Source organism: Mus caroli, unplaced genomic scaffold, assembly GCF_978045245.1.
Source record: "Mus caroli unplaced genomic scaffold, Mus_caroli_1 scaffold_2, whole genome shotgun sequence".
NCBI lineage: Eukaryota > Metazoa > Chordata > Mammalia > Rodentia > Muridae > Mus > Mus caroli.
The window spans coordinates 118,278,532-118,295,219 of record NW_028227257.1 but is presented as its reverse complement, the minus strand read 5'-3'; the positions used below and the strand labels follow the sequence as shown (position 1 = coordinate 118,295,219).

The 16,688-nt window shown below is 41.4% G+C and overlaps 1 protein-coding gene across 1 annotated transcript in view; it reads right to left on the bottom strand.

The window, feature by feature from the left end:
- Dpp4 (dipeptidyl peptidase 4) overlaps nt 1-16,688 on the bottom strand; it is an 83,234-nt gene that overhangs the window by 65,778 nt on the left and 768 nt on the right. Inside the window, exon 2 of the mRNA XM_021152985.3 lies at nt 16,568-16,652. Within this exon, the coding sequence (XP_021008644.1) occupies nt 16,568-16,652 (85 nt within the window). The remainder of the gene's footprint in view (nt 1-16,567; nt 16,653-16,688) is intronic.

Below are 16,688 nucleotides of genomic sequence, written 5' to 3'. Positions count from 1 at the left end.
AATTACTTACCATTTAGCCGCAAGGTTATTTCAGAGAGCCATAGAGCCTGTATGGAGAACTGCTACCTTCGTGATGTTCTAGAAAGCCCCAGTAGGATAAAGTTCAGTAGAGTGAAGGGGTCATGTCTGCTCATGAGATTCTAGAACTGGGCCAAGATGGGAGAGCTAGCTTGAAATCCTAGCCTGGGGAAGGCACAGGCATAAGACCCCAATCCATGAGAGATTCAGTGTGACTTGTACTTAGCAGGAGACTTAAGACTTGCTCCAGTGTGTCTAAAGGTGAACACTGGGTCAAATGTTTTCTCAAGACACAAAAGAATTAGTGAGGCTTTCCCTGTTGGGTTTGGGGCTCACCTAGGACCTAGTATTCCTTCCTTGCACTTTTCTCTCCTTTGAAATAGGAACAGCTTTCGCTGTTGTAACGTACATGATGTACTTTCAGTTTCACAGCTGAAGAAGACCTACCTCAGGATGTGCACACTCTTGAGTTTCACTCTCTTCTGATGTAAGTGGGCCTCTTCAGTTGGCATTTTTGAGTGGGTGTTAGAAATAACTTCAGGCATTAACAGAGAGGTACTGAATGTATCTGGTATGTGAGAAGGTCATAAATTTTAGGGTGGTGGATTGCTTTGGTGGTGGATTGCTTTGGTCTGAATGTACTTCAAAAAATCATGCTCTCTGTTGTGGTGGTAAAAGACAGGCTTTCAGATAACCCCCACCCTGGCACTTCAAGTGTCTGAGAGACTAGGCTCAGCTTCATACTTTTCTGGGACTCCTGGGTATGTAAACAAGTGGTCTCAGATTCTTGTCCCTGCTCTTAGGGCTCTTTTCATTTGTTGTTTGCCTTGTGCTGCCTGGAGGTGGGGTTTTGTTTTATCTTATTATATTTTATTTTGTCATGTTTGGTTGTTTTCTCTTAGAAGCCTGCTCTTTTCTCATGAGAGACAAAAAAGGAGTGGATCTTGAGAGGAGGGGAGGTGGGGAAGAACTGGGAGGTGTAGAAACAGTGGAAACTATCCTCAGGATATATTGTGTAAGAAAAGAATCTATTTTCAATTTTAAAAAAAGGCAAGAGACAGGCTTGTAGGAAAGAGACTGAGTCATTAGTACTCTGTTTTCATGGGGGAGATCAGGACTATATAAAAGAGCTTGAGTAAATTAATATATCCATCTGTCCTTCTGCCTTTCTGCTATTGAGGAGCCATCACAAAGGCTCTCATAGGATCAGACACTAAATTCTACTTAGTACTATGGTCCTAGACTTCTCATCCTTTATACCTATAAGAAAATCAATTTTACTAATTCCCTAATCTTTGGTGTTTTGTTATAGTAACACAAAATGGCTAAGACAGACATTTAAAGACTCAAATTTTCAATCCAATAACCTAACATAATAGCATTACAAGGCCTACAGAAGTTTTCAGTAGGAGATGAGCTAATGTATCTAATGTGCTTTATTCAAAACCTAAAGTCAAAGTCTTAAAGCTCTATAGATAGGCTACAGTATGTGTTCTTGCGTTGCTCCAAGCATGCCATAGAAAGTCAGGATGCGAGCAAAGAAACCAAGGAGTCTTCTCTGGAGCACCTAACAGTGATGCTGCTGACACCAATAATTCAACATCAAGAAAGTAGCAACCAGTTAACTTTCACTGTGTTCATTACTTGAGTATGCAATAATAAAGAATAGCTTAGAAACCTGCAACTTTTCTTGGTTTGGAATATATACACACCCTACTTTAAACAGTGCACCTAGCAACCCTGGACCCAAACCTACACTGAGTTGCTGCCACACCCCATTTCAAACAATGGAATATACTTTTATATATCAGTGATTCCCCTTTTGTGGACAGTTTCTATGCTTTTGTGTATCTTTAGATATATCTAGGTATGGGAATGAGAAAGCTGACCCCAGTTCTGACTAGTCTAGGTCATGTGAAATAAAACATTATATCCTCTTAGTGAACTTTTAGGAAAAAATGCTCTATTAACACCTTATGCCTATTTATAATTATATGTGCACATGATTAAAAGTAGAATCATCAGAGGAAGAAGCATGCTCAGTAGAGAAAAGGTTATATAGCCTAAATCTGTCCATCAAAATATAAAACCATCTTCCCTAATCTCTAGTAGCTAGCTCTTTCTCTTAAACAACATGAAAAGATTCCCCAAACAGTAATCAGGGCTTTTGAGTATTCTCTCACTTATGTAGTCTGTTGTCTCTCGAGGACGTGTAAAGTTTCTTTGCTAATTTGTAATCTGTGTGTGTACTTCTCCTGTCCACACTATGAAACTTTAAGCATAATTAAGACATCAAGATCCTGGAGATAGATCCTGGCTTAGATACTGACCATGGGTAACATAATCCCAATCCATGACAGTGAGATAGTCAGAATCCATGACATTGAGAAAACACATAGGATATGTGCAAGCTTGTCATCAACTTCCTCTGGTGAGGCATCTATCGCACAGGTCAAAGTGTGTGAAGAGGGAAAGGAAACCCAAGAGTTAATGGGATGAGAGAATAAGTAAAGAATGGTGGTTTTCTGGTTATATGAGAGGCTGGAAGATAGTCACAATCAGTAGATTTCCTTCTCAACCAAGGAAGCATCCCAGGTCCCTAGGCAAACAGAACCTGATAAGGGTGTTGGCATTTAGCCAGGGCCTGGGAAATTATGGAACCAAGTGCTCTAAATATCTATCTGGGGATCAGAGAGTTGGATGAACAAACTTTTATAAGGAATGAAGCCATCTGCCTGGGTGGGCATCTAGCTCAGTGGTAAATCATGTACCTGGTTTATCTAAGACCCCGTTTTTCATACCAAACACTGAAAAAAAATACAAATAAAAAGAATGAAAATGTTACCATTCAGTACGTTTCAAATGTTCAATTTGAGAATTAATTAAAGTCATGATGAATATTTACCAGAGTAGAAGGGTCTAGGTAAAAGAAGATGCCATAGGTGGTCGGGTATTCCTTCCTACTATTTCTTAGCCCTAGCAGGATCTAATACCATGCTTTTCTCTTATCCTTTGGTTTGCTGTTTGCCTCACTTGGTTGACTAGAAACTCCAATGGGGGCACTCATTAGGCTTCACTTCATTTATTCTTGATCACCTCATTATACTTGGACAGTACCTGGCACACAGTAGGCACTTAATATATAGATGTTGGATAGCAGGATAGAGACAGATAATACCAAGCCTAAAAGCAAGAGTCATAAACACCAATGCAGACCTTCCAAGCGGCAGTCGGTAGAGAACAAAACAGACTCTAAGCAGAGTCAATAAGAGATCAGGTTCCAGCCTGTCACTCGCCTCCAATAGGCTCATTTCTCTAAGCTTGCACCAGTTTTTCAGTCTTATGCATTGCCATCCTCTTCTAGATTTAGCCTTCTTTGCTTTATAAGGATGAGAAGATTTACGCTGTATTTTAAAGATCTAGGTGTTTACAGAGCTCTTGTCAGCTTCTACTAGGAATACTTGGAGAAATGCCAGGCACCAGGAGGAAGCCCTGATTGGGAAGAACTCAATCCTTGTTGATCCTTGCCAGTAGCCACACCCATCCAGCCCCCAGCCCCATTTGATTTGTGTTGGCTTGCTTTCCAGAAGAATCCAAATAGTTAGGCTCAATGCTTATCTCAAAATTTTAAGCTCAGAATGTCTGTGCTCCCAAGTCTTAGACTCAGTTCTTTCCTACCCTTGGGCTTTCCTAAGACTGTCTCCTCTGTTTGCCATCTCTGCAACTGACTTTTATACTAAATCTCTCGGTCTAAACACCAATTGTAACTCTAGGTTGTCATGAAACTTCAGTAGATACTTACTTTTCTTTTGTAGAAGTAAAGTCTATACCAGTTAGAAGATTGCAACAATTAGACCTGAAGTTGCATAATTTCTCTTGGGTGACTGGGTGGGAAATATTTCAGGTTTTGTGGCTCATAAGTTGTCTGGCCTTTATTGTAGCTATTCAAAGTCAGCCTTTATAACTTAAAGAATGAATGATGCTATGTTTCCATCAAACTTCATTTTCAAAAACAAGTGGCCAGTGTGGAGTATTGAATAAGTATGTAGACATTCCTTAAAACTGTGAACAATAAAAAACGAATCACACAATTCTCAAGATTAAGTTTAACAATCGACACTGGGATTGACATGCGGATGGCCAGGAAGAAATAGAAACTTGACCCCACAGAGCAGCAGAGGGCAAATGAGCCCCATATTTGGACCAAGATGAAACAATGCTGTCACTGGTGTGGAACTATGAGTCATGTTGACTCCTACAAGGGAAGATCCAGGAGGCTCCACACACCAAAGCAATGCTACAGAGGAATGAACACAGACTTGCTGTTGGAAGAAAAAATAACCTGTATTTTAATTATAGCTACTCTCTTACCCCTTGACAGAACTCTTGGGAATAAACAAGACATAAAACCAAAAGGCCTAAACTAATATAACGTGTATGTTGATTCCTTGCAAAGCTACCTCACAGTGCCAGCCAGTGTAATACGAAGAGATAAGGACTCAATGATGGAGAAAACTACTTAATAATATAGGGATAAATGACCCACAGACCATATAAAGTTGCTTCAGCCTAGCGGGTAGTTTCTCTGATGACAAATAACTGAAAAAATTTGTAGAAAGAGATTGATGAAGGGTGTTAGCGTGCAAGCTGGAAATGATCAGCTGGTATTTGGGAAAAATATCATCATTTAGGAAAGCTGAAAAACTCGAAGACTGACTCACTGAAGAAGAACTATCCAGAAATATTTATAAGCATAATTAACAAAACTACTCTTTGGGACAGATGTTCCTAATCCAGGCTACAAGAAAAAACAATCACTGGAAAAATGTCCAATAGAAATGGTCCCTTTTCCAGTATTTACCAGGCAAAATTCTTAGCACCATGGGGCACATGGTAAATGTTATTATGTTTCTAACCTCTTAGAGTATTAAGAAACAAAAGCATTTTGAAAAAAGTATCTAAAATCACGTTTATGAACCTTCTAGTATTCTCTTATCCTTTGGTTTGCTGTTTGCCTCACTTGGTATTCTTTTGGTGGGCTGGATAGTTCTAGGCAAGTGTAACCTCATTAACTCACTTATCCAGCTTAGCCTTACCTTGTGCTCGAGATAAGCAGACCAAGATACAGATAGCTGTGACCAAAGTGCCATGACTAATAAACACCCAAGCCACAACTGAACAGGCTCCAAGGGCTGCAGTTGGATGTTTAAACCTCTCTAAATTTTGGCACATGGTAGACGCTCTGGGAGCAGACTTTATGAACTGGTGGGAGTTTCTTAGGCCTTCTGGAGGTGTGAATCCAATGCCTGCAGCTAATTGAAATAGTCAGCTACTTCTCTCCTCCATGTCGTTTTCATCAAAAACCTAGTCACACAGGGACTTATTTTGTACCTTGCACAACACTGTTGTGCATCTGGCCCTCCTGTTTGCTTAATCCTTTTCTTAGAGCACAGAGGGATGAAGAGCCTTCATCTCTGACAACCCCTGGCCATCCTATGCCTCACATCCTTGGTCCCCTGACTGGCAAAGCTCATGGTCATCATCTCATCTCTGCCTTTCAAGCTTCAGATTCTCCTCACGACTCCATTTTCACTCACAAGGAAGTGCTTTCCAGACCTTGCTACCTCTCTGAGCCATCTGCCTGTTCTCTTGTGCTAGCATAACCTCACAAGTACACAGTCTGCATCAGTAGCCTCAATCCTCCCTCTTACCAACCCTCCCCACACCTCCTCATCAGTCCATTACTTACTGCTCAGCCCAAACCTACCTCTTCTTCCTCATCTTCTCTTATGCTTCTTTTTTGATGCCAGATATTTGTCCAGTGGATCAGGACATTTTATACCATTAGTTAAACACATGATCTAAAGTCTCTTTCTTCATCAGACTATAAATACACCAAGAGAGTGGATGTGCCTTTGACAAACCAACGAGCACTGTACACATAGTAGTTTTAGATAATCTAGTGTTAGATGATTTGAAATTGTATTGATGAACATATTATGGAAAGAAAGGACTGAGTACCGCCTGTTGTCCTCTGCGTTCTATATGCTCAAGCTGTGGCGTGAGCATTCCCACACACACATAAGCAAGAGTTAAAAGAAAAAGAATCCTCTTCCTGTGCTCACTCTGCTTTAATTCAAGGGGTACTTATTTACCACCCACAGTGCTATTCCATGTTCTGGGCACCAGAGATCTACCTGAAGTAAACAAGAAAAACTGGTTCTCGGGAAGCTTCTATCCTAACAGGAGAGACTGGGGAGCAAAGAAGTCAGTAATGCAGGTTAGGTGGTAGAGAGTGTCATGAAGGAAAACAACCAGGGTGGGGGAAGTGGACTGAGCATTTTGTTTCTGTTTTTACCAGGGGAGTTTGAAAGGCTGATGGATAAGAAACATTTGAGACAAGATCTGTAGGTAAGCAAGTGGGCACCGTTCAGACTAAGAGAACAAACTCAGGAGAGAGGGAAACAAGTGGGACGAGCTACAGAGAGACAGTAGAGAGCTGGGACAAGTGGGGCTCAGACTTCATGGCCAGCTCATCTGGCCAGTAGCTCTGCATTCACGTTAAGGTGATGGGAAGCCCCTGAATGGTTCTAAGGAGAGACGGACATGATTTGCCTGTGTGTAAATATGACGGCTGCATTTGTTTTCTATTGCCATTCAACACATTACCTCAATCTCAGTGGATTAATAGCCAGCCCCACCTCTCAGTCCCCAGTTTATTAGCTCATATTCTGTAGTCTGCCAAGTCCAGCCTATCACAGCTGGCTCTTCTTCTCGAAGTATAATGGGTGTGGAATCAGAATTTGGCTGACCTGAGTTCTAATTTGAAGGCTCTGGGGATTTCGAGACTGCAATACTCATTTCTTGACTGCCGCCAACCCAGGGCTCCTGTCTCCCTTTAGAGAATGCACACATCCTATATACATGGATTCTTCCTTGTCCACGTCAGCAACAGAAGACAGAGGTCCTCCTTTAACTAGGATCTCTAACTTTCTACTCTATGATTAATCAGATGATGTTAACAAACAAACAAACAAACAAACAAGACTATGGGGTTTGGTAGTTAAAGGTCAGAGGGGAGGAGGTTCTCTTTAGAGGATGTAAGAGATTATAACACTTTTATAATTGAACAAAAATGAGCAAAACAATGATCCTACAGACATTTCAGTAGGGTGGGTCATACAAGAAATCCTCCATGAAGGGAGTGGGCAAATCAGGGGATTTCCAGAAATGTCTTCCCCACTGACACCAGAGACCACAAGTGAGTTATGATACAGGAACAAGAGGCCACTCTGTCTTGGGTTCTGCATATTCTCTTTGGTGTGATCAAACTGCTTCCATTGAGACACAATTGGTGCTATGTCTGTTAATCTCTCACTCGGAGAGATACTTAAAACTTGAAGGATTAGAAACATCAGGAAGATTCTTTTGTCCATGTTAAATTGTCAGTTTCTAGGGATTTGAGGTTATTTTATTTGCTTTTCATTTGTTTATTTTGTAGAGGTTTTTGTTTGTTTGTTTTCTTCTTGTTGTTTTGTTTTGTTTTTAGTGTGGTCATTAATTATGTTGTGTCTTACTTTTCCTGAGTTAATTTTTTGTGGATCTAATTTAAACCATCTCAAAAACCAGTTTGTGCTCATTTAGGGGCTGGTGAGATGGCTCTGCAGTGAAAAAGCTCTGGTTGCTCTTCCAGAGGACTGTGTTCTACTCCCAGCACCCTCACGGCAGCTCCCAACTATCTCTAACTCCAGTCCCACGGGAGTTGGTGCCCTCTTCTGACTTCTTTGAGCACATAATGCACTTAGTACAAAATCAGGCAAAACATCTGTGCCCAGATGAAGAAAATAGATATAAAAAATTAATTTCTCATTTTATATTGACTCTTTTTGTCATGGTTTATGGCTACAAATTGGGTAAAATATGATAGTTTCTGTGTACTCATATGAGAAACTGTATATTAATTTTCTTTACATGTTTCCTCTATCGTCTCAAATTTGAATCTAAAGTGTTGTGAATTCAGTTTTTTTTTTCTGCTTATAACTTCTTTGGAGGCCAAGATGAGGAAAATACTGGAGTCAATGTGCCTTTGGAAAAAAGAAACATCAAAATACAGACTTATAATATACCCAAGGAGTTAGGGAAGAAAACCAGGAGAGAGTTACAAGTGTCAATTCTCTGCAGATCAGAACTAGCTGGATGCTTGTCTTTTCCTGGGAACATACATCGCCCTAATACAAAGAAAGGGAGCACTAGCAAGGTATATGGCAGCTGCACAGCCTGTCTCTCTTCTGCCTTTCAGGAGTCTCAACTCAACTTAAATGGCCCCTCTTCCTTGCACTAACGAAGGGCATTCCTCTTCATTCCTAGAAAGGTTGATGTTTATTAGTTTAGTCCAATAATGACAATCTGTTTTCCTTTAATAATTAATTTAGAAGTTGAGAAGAGACAACATTTTAGCCAATAAAATTTAAGGAAAGTCCACCCCAGGTCAGGGGATTTCTAGAAATAGTTCTTCCACTGATGCAATAGGTCATAGACGAGAACAGCCTTCCCTCCTCTCCTGAAAGAGCCCTGTGAGTTGGTGATGCTCTAAACTAAAGTAGCTATGAGCAACCAAGACAAAGGACATGGGAGACCCTGTAGAGGACACTGTTGAGGAAAACTGCCACATAGTGTGAGGGTGACAGATCTGAAAGGCAAAGGGACCTTGGGCCCTGAGAATGTTCTCTGGTCATGACTCTAAGGAAATTAAAACACTGCCTTACTTCTAGACTTCCAGTTATACAAGATGCTGGTGATAACACGATGGAGAACTCTGCATCTGAAACAATTCTTGCTAGGTATACTGATTTCTTGCAGACAAAAAATAAACCCATTGAATATGATCCCCGTACCAAATCCTGGGGTATAAAGTGCTTGGAAGGAAACATACTGGTGTGTCCTGAATGCTGGGAGTTCGCATGGGGCCTGGGGAACTAGAAGAATTATATTCAGGCCCAGTAATCATTAATCTTTCATGCTTGGCTAGTTTCTATATAAACTTCCCTGGACAATACCTGACTTTGGCTTTTGGATACTCCCACAGCACTTTGATCATTTACAAGAAGGGTTCTTAGGACTCTTGTTATAGTTAATGTTCAGGTTTCCTTTAATATTGTGACCCATTGGAGGACAGAGGTCATAGCTATCATCTTTCCATTCCTCAGTACAAAGTGCCACTATTTACAATATGCTCCAGCGATACTTGCTGAACAAGAGAATTGAAAAGCTGGGCAGGGAGGATACTGTAGAGAAAGTCCAGAGCCTGGCTCTGGGAGGGGAGTTGTCCAGAGACATTGCTGCAGATTAGCAGACATCTTCACTTGGGCTATGAGGGTGGGGGCTTTAGGAATCCTCTGCTTTCCTCCCCTCATTCCTCACATGTTTCCACTGTCGTACCTCTGAAATACAACTTGCTAAAGCAAACTTATTTCATCTCCAGGACACCGGCTTCTCCCCTCCCAATGGTACAAACTAGCCCCTTCCCCAAAACACTGTCCACACAAGAATCAGAGACACACTTTTCATGTAACTGATATCATGCTATACTTGTATTTGAACCCTCCAATTGCTCAAAATCATACTTGGACTAAAAGAGCAGCTCCCTTCTGTGTACATTATTTCTTACTCTCTTTTTACTTTTGCCGGAGTTCTGTGCTTGCTTCTAATATGCCTGCAATAGACTATTAAGGCCCAGGGGAGTGGTCCTCACGCATATTTCTCAGGACCATAGTCTCCACACTCGCAATAATTCTTGACATTAAAAAATAAAGTGTTGAGTTGACAAATAATGCCTTTGTCTCTCTAAGACTTTAGCTCTAAAGAGGTGATAATTCTCTTGTGACTGAGTAATTATATTATATGAGAGACAAGAATAAACAAGTAGAATAAGAAGGGAGACTCACCCAGGAGACCTGGGACTGAGCTTAAGTACTGTGGGTTTGAATAGGGACCATCTAACTCAGATTGGGGGATGTGAAGTCAGGGAAGGCATGTGTTATGGTCCCATAATTATACTCTGTTCTATACATCCAGAACCACCAGAGCGTCCAGAAAATTAGGAACAAGATCACTACAAGCTTTTGTCCTGCCTTACATTGCTTTTTTTCAGACCTACAATGGGTAAATTGTATAATATAACCCCATGGACCTATTTTGTTTTTTTCACAAAGTGAACCAAATACTGAAGAGCTGTATACACCAGTGTGTACAATCAGGTCTATAAGGAAGCTTCACATGATACTATACAATGTAAAACTGAAAACCCTATGCTTGGATGCTAATCAAACAGCTCAGAAGTGCTAATTTTGTGGTTTCAGGTTATTCTTAAATTGAGAGGCCACTTTCTTGCAGAGGTCAGGCTGGAGCTGTGAAGATTAAAGGGGGAAATTTTTACAAGATAGTGATTTACAACATGAAATGATTAGCATTCGGCCATAAAGCAATGGTTAAACATTAACTCTGAAAAAAACTGGCCATCAAAGCACTTCTTCAGATCAGTTATTTTTGAGAGCCAACAGGCAAGCTCAGGCTCAGGGGAGACTATAAGGCAAGAAGATTTGGGTTCCCAACATCTATGACTTATTTGCAAGCCCTTGAGTTTCCATATCACAGTGTTCTTAAGTTTAAAAAGATAAGAATCTCTCTGAAATCAACTATCCTTTGATGCTTAGATAGAATAATATAATCAGAAACAAAGCAAGTACAGTGTTGGTGATGAACCAGAATGAGCTGTTACTACTAATACTACTTAATGAGGCAGGAGCTGAAAAACAGACAAGAAAAGAGTCATGAGAAGGACATACCCCCTCACCCCCCACAGGCTCCTCTTCCACAGCCCCAACACTGGCCTCTGCTTGAAGATTCACCAGCTAGGAGTCAAGAAGACAGTTAACAAAGCTTACCGAAAAGTTTGACTACATAGAGGTATTCATTTTGCATAGACCTCTTTTCAAATAAGGATTTTTAAATAGCCATAAATCATGTTCAAGTCCTGAGCATATACGCCAGCAAACTGGTCTTAGCTCTTGTGAGAACCTGCAAGTTTCTGGATTTTTCAACTAAACCTATAAAGGTTTTAACCCCCTGTGCCACCTTGTGTACTGGGCTTTATCTTGTCCGCTGTAATCCTGTCTAGGGCACCCAGAAACAGTCCTATGATCAAACTGAGTTCCTTAGCAACGCTTTGCGATGTAACTTGGGAAAAGCACCACCACTGCTTTTCCCAAGTGCTTTTTAAGGGCACTGTAATGACACGTAAGCCCAACTCTCTCTTGAGACGTTCATACCTTTGTATAGGTATGAACACTCTTCCTTGTGTGCCTCTTTCCATTATCCTTCTATTTAAAAATCTCTTGGTAATAAGCTCCAACTCCTTTTCTTGTATTGGTCCAAGGGTTTCCATGTATTCTTCATTTAATCCTTAAGACAACTCTTGAAAGCGCTCTTATCATTTCCATTTGAAGGGAAAAAATGGTTACTTCTTCTTTGTTGTAGAACAAATATGTCCAAAGCTTAAGCAACAGGTGTTATCCCCTAGACTGTGGGTGAGGAATTTGGATGTGGATCCCCTTGGGACTCCAGCTTAGGGTCACCCTGAATTCTTTTCTGTGGTGAAATCAAGAATCCCAGCTTCACCTAAGTGACTGGAGGCTTTGAAAGGAACATCCCAGGTTATTGGAGGTGGAACTGTGACTCTTGGCTCTTTCCCACTCCCACTGTTAATAAGACCATTAAAAAATACAGATAGATACTGGGCTGGGAGTCTCCCAGTTGTTGGAACACATGCCCAGCACTCATGAATCCCTCAACTCAATCCCCAGGATTCTCCAGCACGACATAGGAAGAGGATATAGGGAAGCCTGGAATGTTAATTCTCAAGGCCGTTGCCTGCATGTAGCATGAGATCGCAATAGAGGCCTCTGGAGCAGGCTCATTTCCTTAAAATGTTTAGAATATAGAGATTAGCAATCATGACATTATGCTATAACTATGCAAATTAGAAGCTGTAACAATTTTGCTAATAAGACCCAGCTGATTGTATATTTGATCACAAGTTAACAAAAAATGACAGTGGTATTTAACAGTATCAAGTTTTAGTTGGAGCGACATCATCTATGTGTGAATATCTACTCTATGGAACACTGAGAAAGTTTCTTAATTTCTTTAGTATCCAAGATGGTTCAGTGATATGCACCTTTGGTGTCTTCAGCCCCCCCAGTGTTGTACTAGGTTGTTCGGTACTGCTAATACCAAACACCAGAATTAATGCTTTGATGACTACTTCTGAAGCTAATTATGGCAGGCACCAGTGCTTCCTGCTTAGCCCATTTTGCATCTGCCTTGCTGACTTATAAGGCTCACATGAGGGAAACTGAGGTCTGTAGCTAACCACTAGATGAGTGGCCTTATACAGGGTCCTCTGTCTTCAGTTAATCATTCAGGTGACCACCTCTGGAGAGACCCTAAAGCAGAACGGGATCCCAAGGTAATCCCCACCCAAATTCCTCACCTATTGTCTAGGAGATAATGCCTGTTTCCCCACGCTTTGGAGAAAATTCCTTCTGCAACAGTGAAGATGCAACCATTTCCTTTTCCCAGATGGAAATGATAATAGTAATTATTTTTTCCAAAAGTCGTCTTCAGGATTAAATGAAGAATACCTCAGCCCAGTCCAAGGCACAGAGTGAACTCTTACAGACTATTCTTTCATCCTTGTGGCATCTACTCCCCCACAAGGCAAGCTGCTTCTGTGTTATTTACAAGCCACCTTCCACTGGGGCCTCAGTACTTAACATTGAAAGCACACCCAGCCAGTCCAGTCAGTCCCTTTAGGTTATTACTTTTTGATCATTAACCAAGCACACAACCTTCTCTTTCTCGGTCTCTGATCCCTTTTAAGAGGCAAGGAAAGGATTTCCAAGGCAAAGAAAGTTAAGGTGTGTGTTCTAAGGAGGGAAAAGAAAGCCCAAATTGCTGGCCTGAATAAGACCAGTTTGCTGGTGAGCTGGATTTGACAAGAGTCAACTGAGCTCTTCCAGGGCAGGCTATTGAGAAACTGTCCTCTGACACACACAAAGCTTTCATTCAGGAACATCTCTGTTCTTTCAACTGAGAATGGATCCTAGACTTTCTCAGGCAAACGTTATAGATGCTATCGTTCTTCTTCCTGGTTATTCCTTTCTCCACTTGGTACTTGGGTTTCTTTAGCACTGAGGGTGGATTCGAGAAGTCGTGTTTCTTATAAGCCTAGAGGAAGGTATTGAGGAAATTTACTGTGGAGCGAGGAACAAAAGGAGAAGCATACTTCTATTCCATAATCAAGCCGAGTCATAATTGACCACTAAGCATTCCAAATATCATACCATAAAGTAATCACAAACTAAATGAGAAAGCCACATTTGGCCATTGGCTTTTCTGACAAGTAACGTGTGTTGATATGTTTCATGGATGGGAAATGAAACGCAACACGTTTCTAACAAGGTAAGTGGAAGTTTAAAGAAAAGCTTTACGTACGCTATACGTATACACAGCCGGGAGATTTTATTTTTGCCTAGAGAAGGGCAAGCTGCTCCACTGACTTCTGCCCTCTGAAAGCTTTCTATCTTTAAAATTAAAAAGACAATGTCTGACATGGTGGCACACACCTTTAATCCCAGCACTTGGGAGGCAGAGGCAGGCGAATTTCTGAGTTCGAGGCCAGCCTAGAAAAATAAAAGACAATGTCGTCGAAGACTCTGCTCCTCCTGTTTCATGTTTGCTGCTTCCCGGTCTGTGAACATCAGCATTTCATATGGAAACCGTTCACCTCACCTTACACGGGCCTTTCAGGGGAGAACTTGGGTTTCTCTTTTCTTTCAGCCCTTTAATTATTTGCTTTGCAAAGAAATTAAATTCTAGGTCTCTTTTGTTTTCAATGAATTTCCTGTCACCTCTTTAATTCTCCTGTCTCCTTTCCTTTTCTCAGTTCTCTTTCCACTACTTCCTTGCCTGAGCTGAAGTGAGGTTAAACCGTGGGTGCCTCGGGGCTGGGCAGGACAACATTTCATCATCTCTTCAGGATGAAGCAGGGTCCTTGTCAGAATCCCTTCCTGTGTGGCACAGCCCAAGAAAGGTATTGCTGACTTAGTGGGAACGCTGCAGGACTAGGCGGTCATCTCTTCCCTTTATGATAAGGTTAGAGTTGAAGCAAGATAACTTTCATTTCCTATCTAAACACACAGAAATCAGAAGTAAAAAGAAAGAACAATGTAAGCGTAAACAAGCTACCAGGAAACCAGATTTCTACAGGACTCTCTGGAGACAGTCTCTGCTACCCTCCCCCCACTCCTTCTTAAGATGAACCTCTCACAGAAGTACACAACCATTCACATCTGAGGAGCTTCCAGCTGCCAACTTGTGAACTGCCACCTTGTTTGGGGCCACTTTTCTTGCCTTTCCTTCCACTCAACCCTCCTTCCCGCTACAAATCCTAAGTGCCCAGGCATGCTCAAAACTCTCCCATTCAAGTATTTTAATGGAGGAGGGGTGGCTAGGCAGTGAATAAGAGTGCTTGCTGCTCTTGGAAAGGATGAGAGTTTAATTCCCAGCACCCACAAGGATGGCTCACAAGCATCTGGAACTCCAGTCCCAGGGGATCACCACCCTCTTCTGACTTCCATGGGCACCAGATATTAAAGTAGAACCTGGAGTAGGCAAACACACACACACACACACACACACACACACACACACGTGTATGTATATGTATATATGTGTATGTATAATATATATGTAATTTTTCATAACTTTACATCATCTATGGGTTAAAGACCACTCCTTGCTCCTACTACCCACATCCTTCTCTGGCCCTGAGACCTGTAGAATCCCAGAACACAGAATATGATCATTGTGTGTACTGCTACACAAGACACTCTTGTTCTCTAACTCTTCAAGCTTTTCCAGATTTCTTACAGGATCCTCTTCTTGTCTTTAGAGCAGTGTACTCAAACCTGTCTAGCTTAAATCCTAAGAGTCAGTGAAAGGGGATACATGAGTCTCTCAGGGAGCCCTCTGCAGAGAAACATCCTTGATATTTATTTAGGGAAGAGAATGGGTGCTATTCATGCAAAAGGGTAGAATAGGCTTTCCAGAGTCTGCATGCTCTGTCCAGTAAGATGGAATCCTTACAGTTAACAATAATTTGAGCAAGCTCTTTGGAAAGCAAGGTTATGACTTGGACCCCAAGTTTATTCTTTGTCCATCTCCAGTGGGTTTATTCATAGGCCATAATCCCACAAGCTTCCCATAGGGAATTTTGTTGCTTTGTAGAGAAAAAACTAGTCTATCCAGGCTATACTTTGAGATTGTTTGATTTTAGGTAGGGCTCATCTTTTTCTCACCCAGATTTTTGAATGTTATTTAATTTTCCTTTTTTTTTTTTTATGTACTTCAAGAAAGACCTCGTTCCTTCTTGGCTGGCCTCAGTTTCTTCTGTAGCTAAAGATGGCCTGGGTCTTCCTTAGTTCCTGAACAACAGAATTAAGTTTGCCCCAAACAGTAATAATCACTGGTGTCTTGATTAAATATCATCAGCAGAGGGGTCACTGATTAACCTTGGCTCCATCATGACACCGAATGATTTTCATAGTTTTATATGCTAATTCTCAGTTGTTGTCTTGAAGTCTGACTAAGGCCACCTGACTACATTTCCACCCGGAGAGACTCATTCGGGTGATGACTGATTTAGAATGTGCACAATGTATAGAATGCACACAATGTGTAGTTCATAGTGGTTCACAAGAGAAGAGGAGGGAGACCCAGATTACCTATTCTCCTTAGCTTGCATCCATTCTCTTTTTTGTACCAAAAGCCGGGACTAAACTGGAACATTCTGGCAAGCTGAAAAATGCATGCTGGGTACTTTCAAGGAAACAACCCAGAAGAAGCTGACTGCTTCTAGGTCACTGTGTTAGGCACAGTGGCAATTTAGTGATGCAATACTTCTAAAATGGTCAAATAATTCCTTCTCCCCAACTGAATCTTCCAACTGGCAGATTCCCATCACCCTTGAAGGAGAAATCTCTGGGTTTCCTGGTTTGGTTTGTTCTGTTCTGTTTTTCTTTCTTTCTCATTCCCCACTCCACTTAAGACATTCTTATTGCCTCATTGCTATGCTTTGGGTCTTCAAAAGCTGCCTTATTTCCTTGGAAGCTCTACAATCAACAGTCTTCTAAAATCAATTTGAGGTTAAGATACTTTCCGTTGAATTTAATAAAAAGAAGCCGCGCCTCTTTCCCAGTGTCAGGAAGTGTGTATTTGTTATACACAACAAAACGAGGAAGCCTCAAGGCCTAAACACTGGAGCCCCCAGAAGCAGCAAATACATTTAGAGAGACTTATCAGTCTCTTCAGCCATAACCCAGCACAGGGGTCAAGGCCCCCCAATAAACTGAGCTCGCTTTGAGAGATCACATGCAGCCTGACCCCTTCTCCAACCACCCTCTCTTTTTAAGATGTTGCAAGGTTCTACCTTTGCTCAGCAGAACTACTGGCACGGTGATGATGGTGACAAGTGCAGCGACACCAAGCAGTCCCAGAAGAACCTTCCACGGAGTCTGCAAGCAGGTCAGATTGCAAATGATTAGAGGGGA